This window comes from Bombina bombina, chromosome 2 (genome assembly GCF_027579735.1).
Source record: "Bombina bombina isolate aBomBom1 chromosome 2, aBomBom1.pri, whole genome shotgun sequence".
Classification (NCBI taxonomy): Eukaryota; Metazoa; Chordata; class Amphibia; order Anura; family Bombinatoridae; genus Bombina; species Bombina bombina.
This window is the reverse complement of record NC_069500.1, coordinates 1,183,726,941-1,183,743,200: the sequence shown is the minus strand read 5'-3', so window position 1 is coordinate 1,183,743,200 and position 16,260 is coordinate 1,183,726,941. Positions and strand designations below refer to the sequence as shown.

At 43.0% G+C, this 16,260-nt stretch overlaps 1 protein-coding gene across 1 annotated transcript in view; it reads right to left on the bottom strand.

Moving 5' to 3' along the window:
- Positions 1–1,772: 1,772 nt before the first annotated feature.
- The window catches only part of PRIMPOL (primase and DNA directed polymerase), a 377,464-nt gene continuing 362,976 nt past the window's right edge, over positions 1,773–16,260 (bottom strand). Inside the window, exon 13 of the mRNA XM_053703874.1 lies at positions 1,773–2,287. Coding sequence (XP_053559849.1) covers positions 1,988–2,287 — 300 coding nt within the window. The 3' untranslated portion in view covers positions 1,773–1,987. The remainder of the gene's footprint in view (positions 2,288–16,260) is intronic.

Here is a 16,260-nt window from a genome sequence, read left to right as displayed (position 1 = left end):
ACATAAAGAGGAACTATAATAGCAGATTAATCATTTGCATCATACACAGCGCAATTGAAAATACCAAAGGACAAACACACCTGGCCTTACCCGACATGCTGTTGCGGCGAAAGTGGGCGTGGCCATGCAGGAACGTGGCCGGGTGCGGTCAGCGCGAGAGAGGGGAGAGACAAAAAGTGATAGGAAAGAGCTAAAGAGAGGGAGAAGAGAGGGAGAAGAGAGGGAAAAGTGCAGAAGAGAGGGGGGGAGAGAGCAAAATAGAGGGGAAAGAGCAAAATAGAGGGGAAAGAGCAAAAGAGAGGGGGGGAGAGAGCAAAAGAGAGGGGGGAGAGAGAGCAAAAGAGAGGGATGGAGAGAGAGAGCAAAAGAGGAGAGAGAGACCGAGCAAAAGAGAGGGGGGAGAGAGAGAGAGCAAAAGAGAGAGGGGAGAGAGAGAGCAAAAGAGGGATGCAGAGACAGAGCAAAAGAGAGGGATGGAGAGAGCAAACAAAAATGAGAGAGAGCAAAAGAGAGAGGGAGAGAGAGCACAAAAGAGAGGGGGAGAGCGCAAAAGAGAGGGGGGAGAGAGAGCACAAAAGAGAGGGGGGGGGGGGGAGAGAGAGCAAAAGAGAGGGGGGGCAAAAGAGAGGGGGGGAGAGAGAGCAAAAAAGAGGGGGGAGAGAGAGAGCAAGAGAGAGGTGGAGTGAGAGAGCGCAAAAGAGAGGGGGAGAGAGCGCAAAAGAGAGGGAGAGAGCGCAAAAGAGAGGGAGAGAGCGCTAAAGAGAGGGGGGAGAGCGCAAAAGAGAGGGGGGAGAGCGCAAAAGAGAGGGGGAGAGCACAAAAGAGAGGGGGAGAGAGAGAGCAAGGGGTGGGAACGCTGTACTGCAAAAAATGGCACGTGTGAACGGGCTTTAGGACCAGTATATATATAAATAAATAAAACAGCCTATCTGGGTAATAGAGTACCCGTAAATAATAATAAAAACTACTTACCTAAAGGCACTCATCTACTGGAAAAAAACCAGCAGAAAGCCAAACTGGCGCTGAAACATATCAGCAGAGGATATGGAATAGAAGTATATCGATGACCCAACAGGCAAAGGACAGGTCCCTGCGTCACCTGTTGAGGGCTTGTGACTAATTCCCAGAGTTGAAAATATGTCACTACTCATACTCCCAAAACATCCCTCCATCAAACACTGCACTCTGAAGAATAACATGCACTTCTTCATTCTTCACCTTCCTCCAGTAAAGACAAGTCTGATTTACCAGTGACGTGGGAGGGGTTTTATAGAGCTTTTGGGGTTTGGGAATCTTTGCCTCCTCCAAGTGGCAGGATCATGGACTGTCATCACTTGTATGAAAGAAATATTTTTATCAATATTAAACTGATATTTCTTAATTAAATTGTGTATATATGAAATACATCATTTTAATATGTTTTTGTGAAACTTTTTTTTTTTTTACCTAGGTCTCAGGTCTTGCTAATTCTTTTAGCACTATTTGTGCTGTTGAGCTCCATTGTGTGTGTAGGTATGCTTTACATAAAAAAAACAGTATGTAGATGTGCAAAAAGACTAGATTTTTTTTCTTTCTAAAGTAACAGCATCTTAACATTTTCTAGGGAAGTCCCATGAGGCCAGCGATATATCATGTTGAGTAGGTGTGGTTAAGCGAGTGATTAATTTACCTGCCTTCACTAAAGATAACCACAAATTGTTTATGTTCCTGTAGACATGCTTGACAATGTTTCAACAGCTGATCCTAGTAAAAATCATACAGGATGCAAGGAATTAGCTTAAATAATATGTATTTCAAAGACATATTTTCTTTGACCAATAGTACACAACAAATTAAAAGGTTTTATAATACATATTTGAAAAAATAAATATATCTGTCAGTAAATTAAAAAAGAAAAGCTTGAATTGTTGGCTTGATTGAATACTAATTCTTCATCTCTGTGTATCTAAAGTTGAAAAACATTCAGTGCAGAAAAAAATCTGCCAGTTCAATTTTTCATAAACATGTCGTATTCATTTAAAGCTTGTAATAAAAGCTCATCTGGTATTTCTTTGTCCTCACAATACAAATCACTCATATTCTTATCCAGTGCATCTGCTAATTCTACATCTTCGGTGGCTTCCAAGATACAGGCATCGTCAATACCACTGTCCCAGTCTCTCTCACAGGATGTGAAATCTTCAGATTTTTTAGCAGATAACATCTCTTGCGCATGGCTGTGCACGTTTACCTTAGTTTCCTTGATATTACCATTTTCATCCATTGAATAAAAGAATTCCTCATCATCCTAAAAAATGTTTACCAGATTAATTATCATAATACATTTTTGTCATGTCAGAAATGAAAACCAAAATATACAAGCTTAAATATTCTATTACATGTGAAAAACAATTCACATACATTGTACTATCATAAATAATCTTAAACTTTAGAGAGAATATATGGAATGTAAGCAGGAGTGCAGAGTTATGGGTAGATTTTCTTCTTAAGCGGGAAGAGTCCACAGCTGCATTCATTACTTTTGATTTTGATAATTCAGAACCTGGCCACCAGGAGGAGGCAAAGACACCCCAGCCAAAGGCTTAAATACCTCCCCCACTTCCCTCATCCCTGAGTCGTTCTTTGCCTTTCATCTCAGGAGGTTGGCAAAGAAGATTGAAGATAGCCTCTCATGGAGGGTAGTACTCATTGAAATGGGACTGGAGTTTTAAGTAATCTTGTCAGCCTCTGGGTGAAAGTTAGAGTCCTGAGATGCCGGGAGAGTCTTTCTGCAAAACCATCCCGACTCATATTAACAGCTCCTTTGGCAATCAGTGTTGACGAGTTTCGCTGCCTGCCTTTATTCACTCAAGTCCATGACAGAAGCGAGGCTACTATCTGTCACACTTGAAAGGCCGTGTTCCTGTTCCACAGCGTAGATTCCGGTAAGAACGTTTAATTTTATTTCAATATGTGATTGTAATGTTAAACGAAAGAAGTCAGGGTCCCAGTGGGACTCCTTTATCTTATGGAATCAAGGGTTAATATCTCCTGAGGGGGTTTATTGAACATGGGGGACTGTAATCATGTTTGATATGTGATTTTGTCTGCTATTGTGTAGTGATACTTGGGCTTGTGGCTTTTCGGACATAACGGCCTTACATCATCTTTTTGCGCAGTCTGGACTGGAGCGTTTTTTTGGCTTACGCAATGCACCTCGTGACCGGGTGTGGTCACGTTGTATTCCATTTCCGCACATTAAATGAGTGGCAATGGAGAGAGTCTGTTCATTAGTTGTCTGGTTCACAGGAGGTGGTGAGTGGCCCAGCCATTGGAGGTGTAAGGTGCCGTTAGTGTTTGCCCATAACTGCAATCTCCAAGTTATGGAGGATTCTGATTTTTTGGAGATGGTTATCACCGATTCGGAGTAGACGTCTTGCGAAGAGTATGAAATGGCCAGGGTAATCCATCCTCATCAGTTATGTTCCGATTGCCGTTCTAGAGTACTCTCTTCTCCAGTATCAGGGAATTTAGAGTGCGTTGAGCCATCCGCCCCTAAGGATCCTATGTCCCGGGAGGCGCGTGCGCCAGAACCTTCCTTTGCTACACAAGCAGGTGTCCTTATGGCTGTTACTCCTTCTACGGAAGGCGGCTTGTTTCCTCCAGAGGTTGCAGCACGGTTCCGTTTTGGCCATATCTATGGTGCTGGCACATTTATATCTCAATAATGAGGTATTTTTAAGATACTGTCCATGTTCGGTTAACCGAGGTTCGTCGGGCATGGGATCACCTGAGTCAGTTAGACCTTCTGGGAAAGTGATGGCCTCTGAGGCTTCAGGGGCCCCACCCTCGGGCCATGGTCGCACATCGACCCGGCGGGGAACATTTTGCCTTCCAATATAGACTGGCACGTCTTCATGTTTTATAAAGCATGTTTTGGTGGTGCTGGAGGATTCTTGGTCTTCTGTGCCGGTCGGCAAACTGGATTAGATGTATGGGGATGAAGCAATCTCTCTATTGTCTCTGTTTTTATTTCTTTAAGTATCTGATATGAGCTTGGGCATCTAATTGGCGAGTTCGGTTGGAGTGCCGTTTTTCTTGGGCGTTCACCCTCGGGTGCTGCCTTCATTTTATTTAATCTGGTTAGGATATATTTGATTTGTTTTAAGAAGTTCATGTCTGCTATAATTTTCCAGTTTGGAAACATTCTTTCTCTGGAACTGATACTTGCGATTTTGTGGTCGCGTGTGCACTTCCATGGAAGCTGCGCGTTTTCTACATCAGAACTTAGCAATGGTTATAGTTTATGTTTTCGATCCCTCTGGGGCTTCGATTGTTTTTTGGAACTTGGATAGTTTCAGGAGTTTCTTGTGCCAGGCAGGTACTGGTCGGGCGCTAGCTGCTGTTCCTTAGGGTTCATGTCACCCACTTGGTGCCGGTGTGCTGGATATTCTGTTGGGTTTCGAGTCGTTCACTTTGTTGGAGTGTTCATTTTATGTTTTATTTATCCATTACTTGAGGGGGTGTTTTAGTTTCTTATGTCAACTTGCTCCTCGTCCTCGATGAACGAAGTATCAGAGGGATTGTATAGGTCCTCTGCCATTCCTTATGTGGGGATCATCTATGATTCCTCGTGGGTTCTAGAGATTTGGCCTCGGAACCGAAGTTCTCCATTCCCAAGGCGTTTGGAGGTTCGGATGGACAGTTGGGGTACCAGTTGAGATGACTATTTTTGTTTCAATCTTGGTATTTTCCGGGTGTCTGTTTCCTTGTGGCCTAGTCGCAGATGCCCCTCGGGAGTCCGGGAGTTTGGATATGTCCGTCTCTCCCCTTTTTCTGTATATCACACGCTCTCATAAGATGGAGCGCAGGGGTTGAGTTTCTCCTCCTTTTTTCCCCAGCAACTGCCTCTGATCCGCTTCTCAGTGGGAATTGCGGGGTTGCCCATGTTATTCCTGGTACAGGATTTCCGGGATGCTGATCCTGTGAGGATATTTGACTCTCTACCTAGGAGCCTATTGGGTCTCTTAATTGCCCACATGGCTAAGGTTGTGTGTTGAATCCAGCTATTGTGGCATGTTCTCCGTTTTATGGAGCCCTGTCCTGGGTAAACTACGGGGTCCCTGGACTGAGGGTGTTGCACTCGATCCTCTAGGAGCTCCTGGTTTCTGGGGTTGCAAGTGGAGGGTCCAGAGTTTAGATCCACTTACGGGTGCAGATTGCCATCTCGGAGGCCTGTCTAGTGGTCTTTCTAGGATCCTTCTCTGTATGAGGTAAATTGGTGGTTCCTTAGGATGTACGGCCTGTACCCGGTTTTGGGGGGTCTGACTTAGGGCCATGTCTCTTGTCTGAGATTTTGGGGTCCGGGTCACTGCGCTCGGTCCTGGGTTGTTGAGTTTCAAACTTTAGGGTTTAGAACGTCCGCTTGTCCCTTCGGGGAGTCGGTTTTACACTCTCATGGGAGATTTGGTATTTGCCTGAAGGTTAGTTTTCTGCCTTTCAGGTGGATCTTCGGTTGTCGCCAGTGGCAATGTAAGGCTCAAGATTGTTTGTCTCGACTGAGCTGGTAGTAATGATCGTTGGGTTATTACTCAATGGTATTGTTTTACCATTCTCTTTGGTCTCTTCGCCTTGCCTTTGGTTGGGGAAGTGATCTCCTTGGCTTGGTCCTTTTGGGGAGGATTTGGAAATATACAATTTCCATGGAGACCCTGCGGGTCCTTATCTTCTCGTTCGAGGATTATTTTTTCCCTCCTTGCGTGAGGGATGTCAGGTGGGCTGGCTCTGGTACTAGGGTATCGTGGTTGCTCTGTGCCCTATCTTCCCATTTGAGATTGTTCCTTCTTAGAGACGGGGACTGTGTATCGGTTTCGTAACCCAAACATGTTAAGCCAGCTGTAGTAGTAATGTTGACTTAGGGTCAGCTTTGCTGCCCGGGAGCTGGAACTCGCGAGTTCTGTCAGTTGTGTCTGCTAAACTTGGGTTTAGTGAGGAGCTTGTGGCTTCCTGGAGAACCATATGTTTTATAGTGTTGTGTCAGGGGACCTGTGGAAGGATTTTGTTCTTCCCTTGATCGCTCTCTCATAGGTTGGGAGTGTCTCTTTGGGAGTTGGACTTTATAGAGAGTTATTTTCCCTGGGTGGTTCTTCTGTAACAGCCTTCGTTTCGCTTTGTCTTTGGGGTTTCTTACCCTATTCTGTCGGTCCTTTGGATCTCCTTTTTGGGTACTCCGTTCTCCCTTTCGGGGATAGGTGGTGGTGCTTTTCCTTGGGGTAAGTTTGTGTGATTTGGGAGGCTGTGGGACTTGGCTCCTTGGGGGCTTTGTGCTCAGTGGAATGGGCAGTTATTTTTGTTTTTCAGTTTTTATGGGTAATTTCAGGCTGTGGTGCCTATCGAAGGGGCCGCCTTCTGTACCCTCCCTTTGTTTGCATTCAGTTTCCTCTATAACTTGGGTATTGTTTTCCCAAAAGTAATGAATGCAGCTGTGGACTCTTCCCGTTTAAGAAGAAAAACTTAAATTATGCTTACCTGATAATTTTCTTTTCTTCTGACGGGAAGAGTCCACAGCTCCCCGCCCGCGTTTATCGATGAGGCGGCTGTAATTTAGCTTATTCTTCTGGCACCTTTTTCACCCTGATATTTCTTCTACTGTTCCTTGTTTCCTCTGCAGAATGACTGGGGGATGAGGGAAGTGGGGGAGGGCTGGGTGTCTTTGCCTCCTCCTGGTGGACAGGTTCTGAATTCCCAAAAGTAATGAATGCAACTGTGGACTCTTCATGTCAGAAGAAAAGAAAATTATCAGGTAAGCATAATTTAAGTTTTGTTATAGTAGAAATAGTTAAAGGGACAGTCTAGGCCAAAATAAACTTTCATGATTCAGATAGAGCATGTCATTTTAAACAATTTTCCAATTTACTTTTATCACCAATTTTGCTTTGTTCCCTTGGTATTCTTAGTTGAAAACTTAACCTAGGAGGTCCATATGCTAATTTCTTAGACCTTGAAGGCCATCTCTTTTCAGAATGCATTTTAACAGTTTTTAACCACTAGAGGGTGTTAGTTCATGTATTTCATATAGATAACACTGTGCTCGTGCACGTGAAGTTATCTGGGTGCAGGCACTGATTGGCTAAACTGCAAGTCTGTCAAAAGAACTGAAATAAAGGGGCAGTCTGCAGAGGCTTAGATACAAGATAATCACAGAGGTTAAAAGCATATTAATATAACTGTGTTGGTTATGCAAAACTGGGGAATGGGTAATAAAGGGATGGGATTATCTATCTTTTAAAACAATAAAAATTCTGGTCTAGACTGTCCCTTTAAAGGTCTTTAAGAGTCAAAGATACATGATTTTAAACAGCTATTTAGTAAACTTGATATAAGGTAAGTAATGAAGATAAATTATGACACTTTACCATTTGTCTTCGTTATGAAAGGACTATAAAGTGGATGCTATAGATTAGAACATATTTTTGCAAGAAAAAGCATCTTTCTTTTATTTCTTTTCTGTGTTTGTAAAAGGTAGACATGGGCATTTGGATGCTTCGTTAGCATCTGAATGCGGAAGGCAGCAGCCACTACTGGCATTCAGCTCTTTTCGATGCCGGATTTCTCCTTGTGAAAAGTGCAGCACACTAATATCTGGATTTCCACAGATCTTAGTGTGTTGCACTTTTATAAGAAGAAATCGGGCTTAGCAAAACTATTCCAGAGAAACTTTTTTTTCTTTTCTTTTTTTTTTCTTCTCAAAAGTAAAAGAGACAGCCCAAGTGAAATAAGCTGTAATACTCTCAGGAAACTGCTGCCCAGCAGACTCCTAAGCAAAATCAATTCTATTTCTCAACCAGAGAGAAAGAAAAGAAGCAGAAGTCTTCTGACCTTTACGTTTCCCAGAGGAAAGACAAATAGGGCAGACGACAGGGGAAAATCCTTAGTCACCTGTAAATAAAATTTAAAAGCACGCACAACCTAAAAGTTGTGCAACAAACATTCTTCAGAAAAGAAGAACTAAGACAAATAGAAGGAACAACAATTTCCTGATTAAATTCTGTCCAAAAACACTTAGGAAGATACCTAACTTAGAAAGAAATCCGCCTCATCGGCATGAAAGATAAGGCGAATCACATTGCAAAGCTGAGTGTTCCGACACTCTCTGAGCAGAAGAGATAGAAAGAAGAAACAAAACCTTCCAAGATAATAACTTAATATCTATGGAATGCAATGGCTCAAACGGAGCTTGCTGCAAAACTTTATGAACAAAGACAAGGCTCCCAGAAGATGCAACAGATTTAAATACAGGCCTGATACTGACCAAGGCCTGACAAAGATTGCATATCTGCAACGTCCGCCAGACGCTTATACAGCAAAAAGAAATGCAGAAATCTGAACCTTCAGAGAACTGACTGACAAAAACTCTCTTTAATGTAGAAAGGACAAAACTCTAAGAATCCTAACCCTATTCCAAAAGTAGCCCTTGGATTCATACCAAAAAGAATTTAACCCCATATCCTATGGTAAATCTTTCTAGTAACAGGCTTGCGAGTCTGAATCATGGTCTCAATGACTGACTCAGAAAAACCATGCTTAGGCAGAAGGAAACATTCAATCTCCAAGCAGTAGGCTTCAGAGAAATTTGAATTGGATGAAGGAAGGAACCCTGAAACAAAAGATCCTTCCTTGGAAGCAATTTCCACAGTAGGAGAAATAACATCTCAATTAGATCTGCATACCAGATCCAGCGAGACCATGCAGGGGCAATTAGATTCACCTAGGCGCTCTCCTTTTGATACAAGCAACGACTCGTGAAAGAAGAACAAACAAAGGAAACAGGTATACTATCCTGAAATCCCAAGAGACTGTCTAACAGAGAGGCCTATGGCTGTCTAAACCTTTAACCGAACCTTGGAAGCTTGGCAATCTGCCGAGAAACCAACAGATCCAACTCTGGCACCCTCCATTTGAGGGTTAAGATGGAGAACACCTCCGGACGGAGATCCCGGTGTGACAGATCTGTCTGCTCAGGAAATCCGCTTCCCAGTTGTCCACTCCTGGGACGTAGATGGTAGACAGACAGCAATTGGATTATCCGAACCACCTCCTTCAAGACTAAGGAAACTCCACGTTCCTCCCAGGTGGTTGATGTAAACCGTTGAGGGTATGTTGTCTGACTGGAACCTGATAACCTGGGATAAGGACAACTGAGGCCAGGCCATCAGAGCAATGAAAATAGCTTTCAACTCCACATTGTTGAAGAGGAGAGCAGACTCCTCTCGAGACCATAGTCCTTGCGCCAGAACGAGTCCCAGACTGCACTCCAGCTAAACAGGTTGGCGTCCGTGGTCAAACTCTCCCAGGAAGGTCACCTGACGCACGTGCCCTGAACGAAGCTCCTCAAACACCACCACGGAAGAGAGTTGCATGACATTAATCTAGATCTATCTTCTAAGAACAAATTGAAGGGTCCCCTTTCCATAGACAGAGCATGTAAAACTGTCAAATGGAAGCAAACAGGGGGATCCCTCTGATGAGCTGCTAAGCCCCGGACCTTAAACTCAGAGGAAGGCAAGAGGAGAGAATCTTAGATTTTTAAAAAATAGAAAATCCCTTGATTACCAATTCCCCAGTTTTGCATAACCAACACAGTTATAATTGTACACGTTTTACCTCTGTAATTACCTTGTATCTAAGCCTCAGCAGACTGCCCCCTTATTTCAGTTCTTTTGACAGACTTGCATTTTAGCCAATCAGAGCTGTCTCCATGGTAAATTAATGCGCATGAGCTCAATGTTATTATATGAAACACGTGAACTAATGCACTCTAGTGGTGAAAAACTATCAAAATGCATTTAGATTAGAGGCGGCCTTCAAGGTCTAAGAAATTAGCATATGAACCTCTTAGGTTTAGCTTTCAACAAAGAATACCAAAAGAACAAAGCTAAATTGGTGATAAAAGTAAATTGGAAAGTTGTTTAAAATTGCATGCCCTATTTCAAACATGAAAGTTTTTTTTGGACTTGACTGTCCCTTTAAGGTCTACGTTTCTAGCTAGGAGTTCAGACCAGGACCAATAAGGTCTTATCCTTATAAGGATTGCAAAAAGCTGTGTCTTGGAGAAAACCCCAACCAAGAGAAAGCCACAACGCCTTGAGGGCTAGTACAACAAGACCAGTCATCTGGGCTCCCAGCCAAATGATTTTCATGAAAGAAACAGAGGAAGAATTATCTAGCTTCCAAAGAAGTCTCTACCATTGGTATCAGACAAGTAGAAGCACCTGGAGGATGCCGCACATGACCCAGTGGTCATACCAACAGTCATATAAGCTGTTAGCTTGTCCATTGATCCTTAAGGGAGCAGCTATCCTTTATAGGAATTAAAGTCTCTTAGCCAGAGTAGAAATGTTCCTTCTACAATAGGCACCGTGCACCAAGATATTTAAAGGGGACAGCGACAGGAAAGCATCTTAGCAAAGACAGGAAGCAGAGAAAAAAAGAAATCCCGTACTTCTCCCATTCCTATGAAAAAGGAAAATCCCCTTGCACGGTCTGGATCACAGTGAAATCCTAGCACAATTAAATTTACTAGATATCTTAGGGTTAAAAGCGACAAGATATCAGAGTTGTCCAAGGTAGCCAAAACCTCCTAATAATACACGAGGTGTTAGGCATTAATCTGAAGGTTACCACTTCAGCATCAGATGAAGGCATTACACTGTCCAAATCTGAGGCTTTTCCCTCAAAACTACTGACTTATCCTCCTCATCGAATATGTGGAAAAGGCAGAACAGAAACCTTACTATCTGAATCTCTAATGTTCCTTATGCGATTTACCTTTGGTATAGAAAAAGCAGAAAATATCTGGGCAGCAACTCTGCAGGCAACTCCTCTAAGAGATTAAAAGGAACCGCAGGACACTGCATGTGACGCCATAGAGGCTTAGGATATATAAGGAGGAAAACTGTGGCATTGCCTAACAGCATCATCCTGGGAGACATTGGGTTCAAAGGCAACGCTCTATTCTCTATCCCAAGAAATCTATCGAAAAAGAAAACACATAATAGCATAATTTGTAAATAAAGCTGTTAACCCTCACAGAGTTCTTTACCAAAAGATCACTGTGAAGGGATGAAGAAATCAAGTGTAATGTTTAAAGTAAAAATTCTGTCACTTTAAGAACATAAAACTTAATTTAAAGGGAAACCAAACTTCCAGCCTGGAATGAATTCCCCCATCCCCTACCACTATTTACAGTGGTACTATCTATAGTATAATATACATATTAAAGATGAGAGAAACAGCTGATAATTTTATTAGGAGAAGCTTGAATAAATAATTCCAAACCGATTCAGACTTTCAGGCCTCTGATTTATTAAATAAACAATTCCACTTAAAAAATCTTTATGACTCCTAACCAACCATCACTGATAGGCTGCTACGCGCTGCACCGATCTCCACTGGAGAACACTGAGAAAAATGGGGGTCACATGACCGGAGCTAACGATAGCCGAAAATGGCGCCACTCTTCTTCACAGAGAAGGAGGAGGCACGGTCACAGCAAGGGAATGAAGCCGCGAAAGATCTTTAACATCGCGCTTCATCCATACCATCCAGCGATGACCCATTCTGAGAATCAATGAAAATAATGCACCACTCCGCTAGGATTTTAAGAAGCGGAAGATAAAAGACATATTGACAGCCTACCAACAAAGCGCAAATAAAGCGCTCCCGCCAACAGTTAAATAAAACAGAAAACTACTGTGCATTCACTTGGACGTAAAACACATAGCCCCAAATTCATATTCACAAGAATTAACAACATAAAATGCAAACTTAGCTAGAGGTATAATTTACCCTCATGCGCCTCCAAACAACAGTTTTAATAAGCAACCCAAAATTAGGAAATATCATTATTAACCCTTTGTCTCCTGTCACACAGTGCCTGCATCCTGCCAAAATTATCCCTCTAAAGGAGATTATGTCCCAGATATTTTGCAGCCCATAAGTGCCAGTCCCTTACAAAGAACACACAGCACTTGCCTGCATCTAGCCGTCCGGCAGGAGGACAGCTTACCCGGCATGAGAGGATACCACTCCCCACAGAGGTATGTATAAAAAACAAAAAAAGAAAGATCAGAATAAACCTATTCTGGCTTTCTGTACTAGGGCAGCAAAGTGATAGGAAAATGCAGCAAGGCCCACCTTACAAGTTCCTAACTGTTTTAAAGCCACCACTGCCCTACTGAAGAGACTAACATGGAGTAAGGCTAAACCCAATCTTGAGGGGAAAATTCAGAGTAAACCTACTCGCTTTCAAAATAATAAAATCTTGATAGAAGTGAAATAACTCCAAACTTCTTCAGACACTAAAACTTCACCTCCTCCTTGCACTGAAGGCTAAGAGAATGATTGGGGTTTGTGGGAAGGGAAGTGATACTTACCAGCTTTGCTGTGGTGCTCTTTGCCTCCTCCTGCTGGCCAGGAGTGATATTCCCAACAGTAATTGATGATCCGTGGACTGACCGTGTCTTAAGAAAGAAAACATAATTTTTACACGCCAGCTTAAACTTTTGAAGCCAGAAGAAAGTTCAGGATCAAGGTATTCATGTAATCAAGCAAGATCCCTTTTTTGTGGAAATGAAGAAAATCTTGTATATTACTTCAGAAATTTTCAGACCAAGCATGAAAAAATTATTTATCTTAACCTGATAAATTAATTTCTTTCATGGTGGTGAGAATCCACAATCCACTACTCCTGGGAATTACTCTTCCCTACTACTAGGAGGAGACAAAAATTCCCAAACTTCAAGAGCTCTATAAAAGCCCTCCCTCCCCCACCTCATAGGTACCTCAGTCTAACGTATACCAAAATTAGGCAGGAAAAAACCCCACAGGGTGGGGTCTTGTGGACTCTCACCACCGTAAAAGAAATTCATTTATCAGGTAAGCATCAACTATGTTCTTTTATACAGGTGGTGAGTCCAAAATCCATTACTCCTGACAACTAATACCCAAGCTGTGGACTCCATGAGTAATGAAACATATAAAGGGTAACATTAAAAAAACATATTTCTTTCTTAAGACACAGTGAGTCCACAGAATCATCAATTACTGTTGGGAATATCACTTCTGGCCAGCAGGAGGAAGCAAAGAGCACCACAGCAAAGCTGTTAAGTATCACTTCCCTTCCAACAATCCCCAGTCATTTTCTTTGCCTTCAGTGCAAGGAGGAGGTGAAATTTAGGTGTCTGTTTAAGAATTCTTCTATCAAGATGTTATTATTTTGGAAGCCTGAGCAGGTTTGCTTTGATCTTCCCTAACAAGCTGGGTCTAGCTGTTCTCCATGTTAGTCCCTTCAGTAGGGCTGTGATAGCTTTCAAGCCGTTAGGAACTTGTGGGGTGGGCCTCACTGCATTTTCTTGAAAGATTTCTGCCCTCAAATAGAATGCCAGAGTAGGCTTACTCTGTTCCTTCTTTTATCCACAGGTCTCTTTGAGGAGTGGCTTCCTCTCATGCCAGGTGAGCTGTCCTCCTGCCAGACAGTCAATGGTGCAAGTAAGTGCAATTTTAATTTCTTATAGAAAGCCCTGGCACTACAGCAGTTTAAGGAGGCTGCACCATATATGAGACTGGTTTATTCCTGAGAGTCAGGATATCCTAGGCAGGATGCAGGGCACTGTGTGGCGGTACCCTGGAGAAGCAGTGTTTTTACATTAAGAAGGTAGCTCAGTTTGTTAGACTGCTTATAGATTAAGTCTTTATTTTTTGGGGACAATATGTGACGTTTTTTTGTGTGACTAGTGCGCCTTGAATAAGGAGCGCCTATGGCGTCACTAGAAGAGGTGTGTCTTCTCGCTTCCGCGCAGCACACGCTTTTACTTTTGGTGCCGTTCTTGTATCACTGTGTAACGGCTTCTACGGACCTTTCCCTCTTTCAAGAGCTGCTCCCGTTTCCTTTGTTTCCCTAACCAAAGTAACGTTGCTGAGAGGAGCAGGTAGGCACATCAGCTTAGCGCTGAGGTGTAGAGGGTACGCAAGAGGTTTTTGTCTAAGTGTATAAACCTTTTTATTGGGGGCTGAAAAAACTGCTCATAAAGGAATCATAATTTATGTGCTAGGCCTACCCTTTTTTGTTAACGCTTTTATCTATCAGTCTTAAAGTTTTGTGGTATTTATTTGCAAAATGGACATAGAGTCTATGCCTGCTATAGAGTGCAAACTTTGCTTGAATTCCCAAGTTGAACCCCCTTTGCCTTTTTGTAGTTCTTGTATTGAAAGAACTCTAATGTACAAAGACAGACTGTTTGTTTCTGAGCCACTATTCTCTCAGGTTGATGCTGTTCAGGCAATGCCACAGCCTCTTCCTAAAGTGTCCCACTCTGTATTAACGTCACATGCAGTGTCCTGCGGTTCCTCTCAATCTCCTGACGGAGTGTACGTGAAGGCTGAGATTGCTGCCCAGGTATCCTCGGCGGTATCTGAGGCGCTAGCTGCTATCCCCATGCTGCAGGGGAGACGTAAGAGTAAAATTAGAAAATCAGATAGTAAGGTATCAGATCCTGTTCAGGCTAACCAAGTTGGTCTTTCCCATAAGTCGGAAGAGGAGGATACTTTGGTAGCCTCTCAGGGTGAAATCTCAGATTCGGATAGTATAATTCCTTCAGATTTAAGCTGGAACACATTTGTGTTTTATTAAAGAAGGTTTTGGCTACTTTGGACAACTCTGATACTCCTGTCGTTGTCAACCCTAAGAAATCTAGCAAATTTAATAGATACTTTGATGTTCCCTCCCCTGGGGAGGTGTTTCCGGTGCCAGACCGTGCTACAGAGATTATTGCCCGGGAATGGGAGAGACCAGGAATTCCCTTTTCTCCCTCTCCAGTTCTTAGGAAAATGATCCCGGTGGCTGACTCCATCAAGACGTCGTGGCAGATGGTCCCGAAGGTGGAATGTGCAATTTCTAAACTCGCCAAGAGGACTATTATTCCTATTGAGGATAGTTTCTCTTTTAAGGACCCTATGGATAAGAAGCTGGAGACTTTCTTAAAGAAGATGTATATTTATCAGGGTTTACAATGGCAACCGGCGGTGTGTATTGCTACAGTAACAAGTGCGGCAGCCTATTGGTTTGACGCTTTGTCCGAGTCCCTCCAAGCGGAGACTTAGAATTAAGGCTCTCAAGTTAGCCAATTCCTTTATCACTGACATCTCTTTGCAGGTCATTAGTTGGGAACCATAATATCTGGCTTTGCAATTTTAGTGCATAGAGCACTATGGCTTAAATCTTGGTCAGCAGATGTTTCTTCCAAATCTAAGCTTTTGGCTATTCCTTACAAAGGAAAGACCTGGTTTTTGCCAGGGTTGGCAGAAATTATTTCCGATATCACGGGTGGTAAAGGATCCTTTCTGCCTCAAGTTCCTTTCGTAACTTCAAAGGTAAGTCTTCCTCCACCTTGGAACAAGGGGAAGCAATCTAAGAAACCCGCAGATGAATCTAAGTCAGCATGAAGGGCCTGCCCCGATCCGGGATCGGATCAAGTGGGGGGCAGACTCTCTCAGTTCTATCAAGTTTGGGAACAAGATGTCCCAGACCTGTGGCCATGGACATAGTATCCCAGGGTTACAAGTTAGAGTTTAAGACCTTTCCTCCCAGGGGCAGGTTCCACCTCTCAAGATTTCTGTAAACCAGATAAAAAGAGAGGCCTTCTTGAAATGTGTACAGGATCTTTACCTCTTGGGAGTGATAGTTCCAGTCCCAATACAGAAACAGGGTCTCTGGTTTTACTCCAACCTGTTCGGGGCCCAAAAAAGAGGGAACTTTCAGGCCTATTCTAGATATAAAGTTCCTTAACAAATTTCTGAGAGTGCCGTCCTTCAAGATGGAGACTATCCGTTCCATTCTTCCTCTGGTTTAAGAAGGTTAATTCATGACAACCATAGACCTGAAGGATGCGTACCTGCACGTTCCCATTCACAGGGATCATCACAAATTTTTGAGATTTGCCTATTTAGACAAACACTTTCAATTTGTAGCGCTTCCATTTGGCCTCGCCACAGCTCCCAGGATTTTCTCAAAGGTCCTGGGAGCTCTGTTGGCAGTAATTCGGTCCCGGGGAATTGCAGTGGCACCTTATCTGGACGACATTCTGGTTCAGGCGCCATCTTTTTAACTAGCAAAATCTCATACATAGATCTTGTTGTCTTTTCTTCGTTCCCACGGATGAAAGGTGAATTTGGAGAAAAGCTCTCTAAATCCAGCTACAAGGGTGGTCTTCTTAGGAACCATTA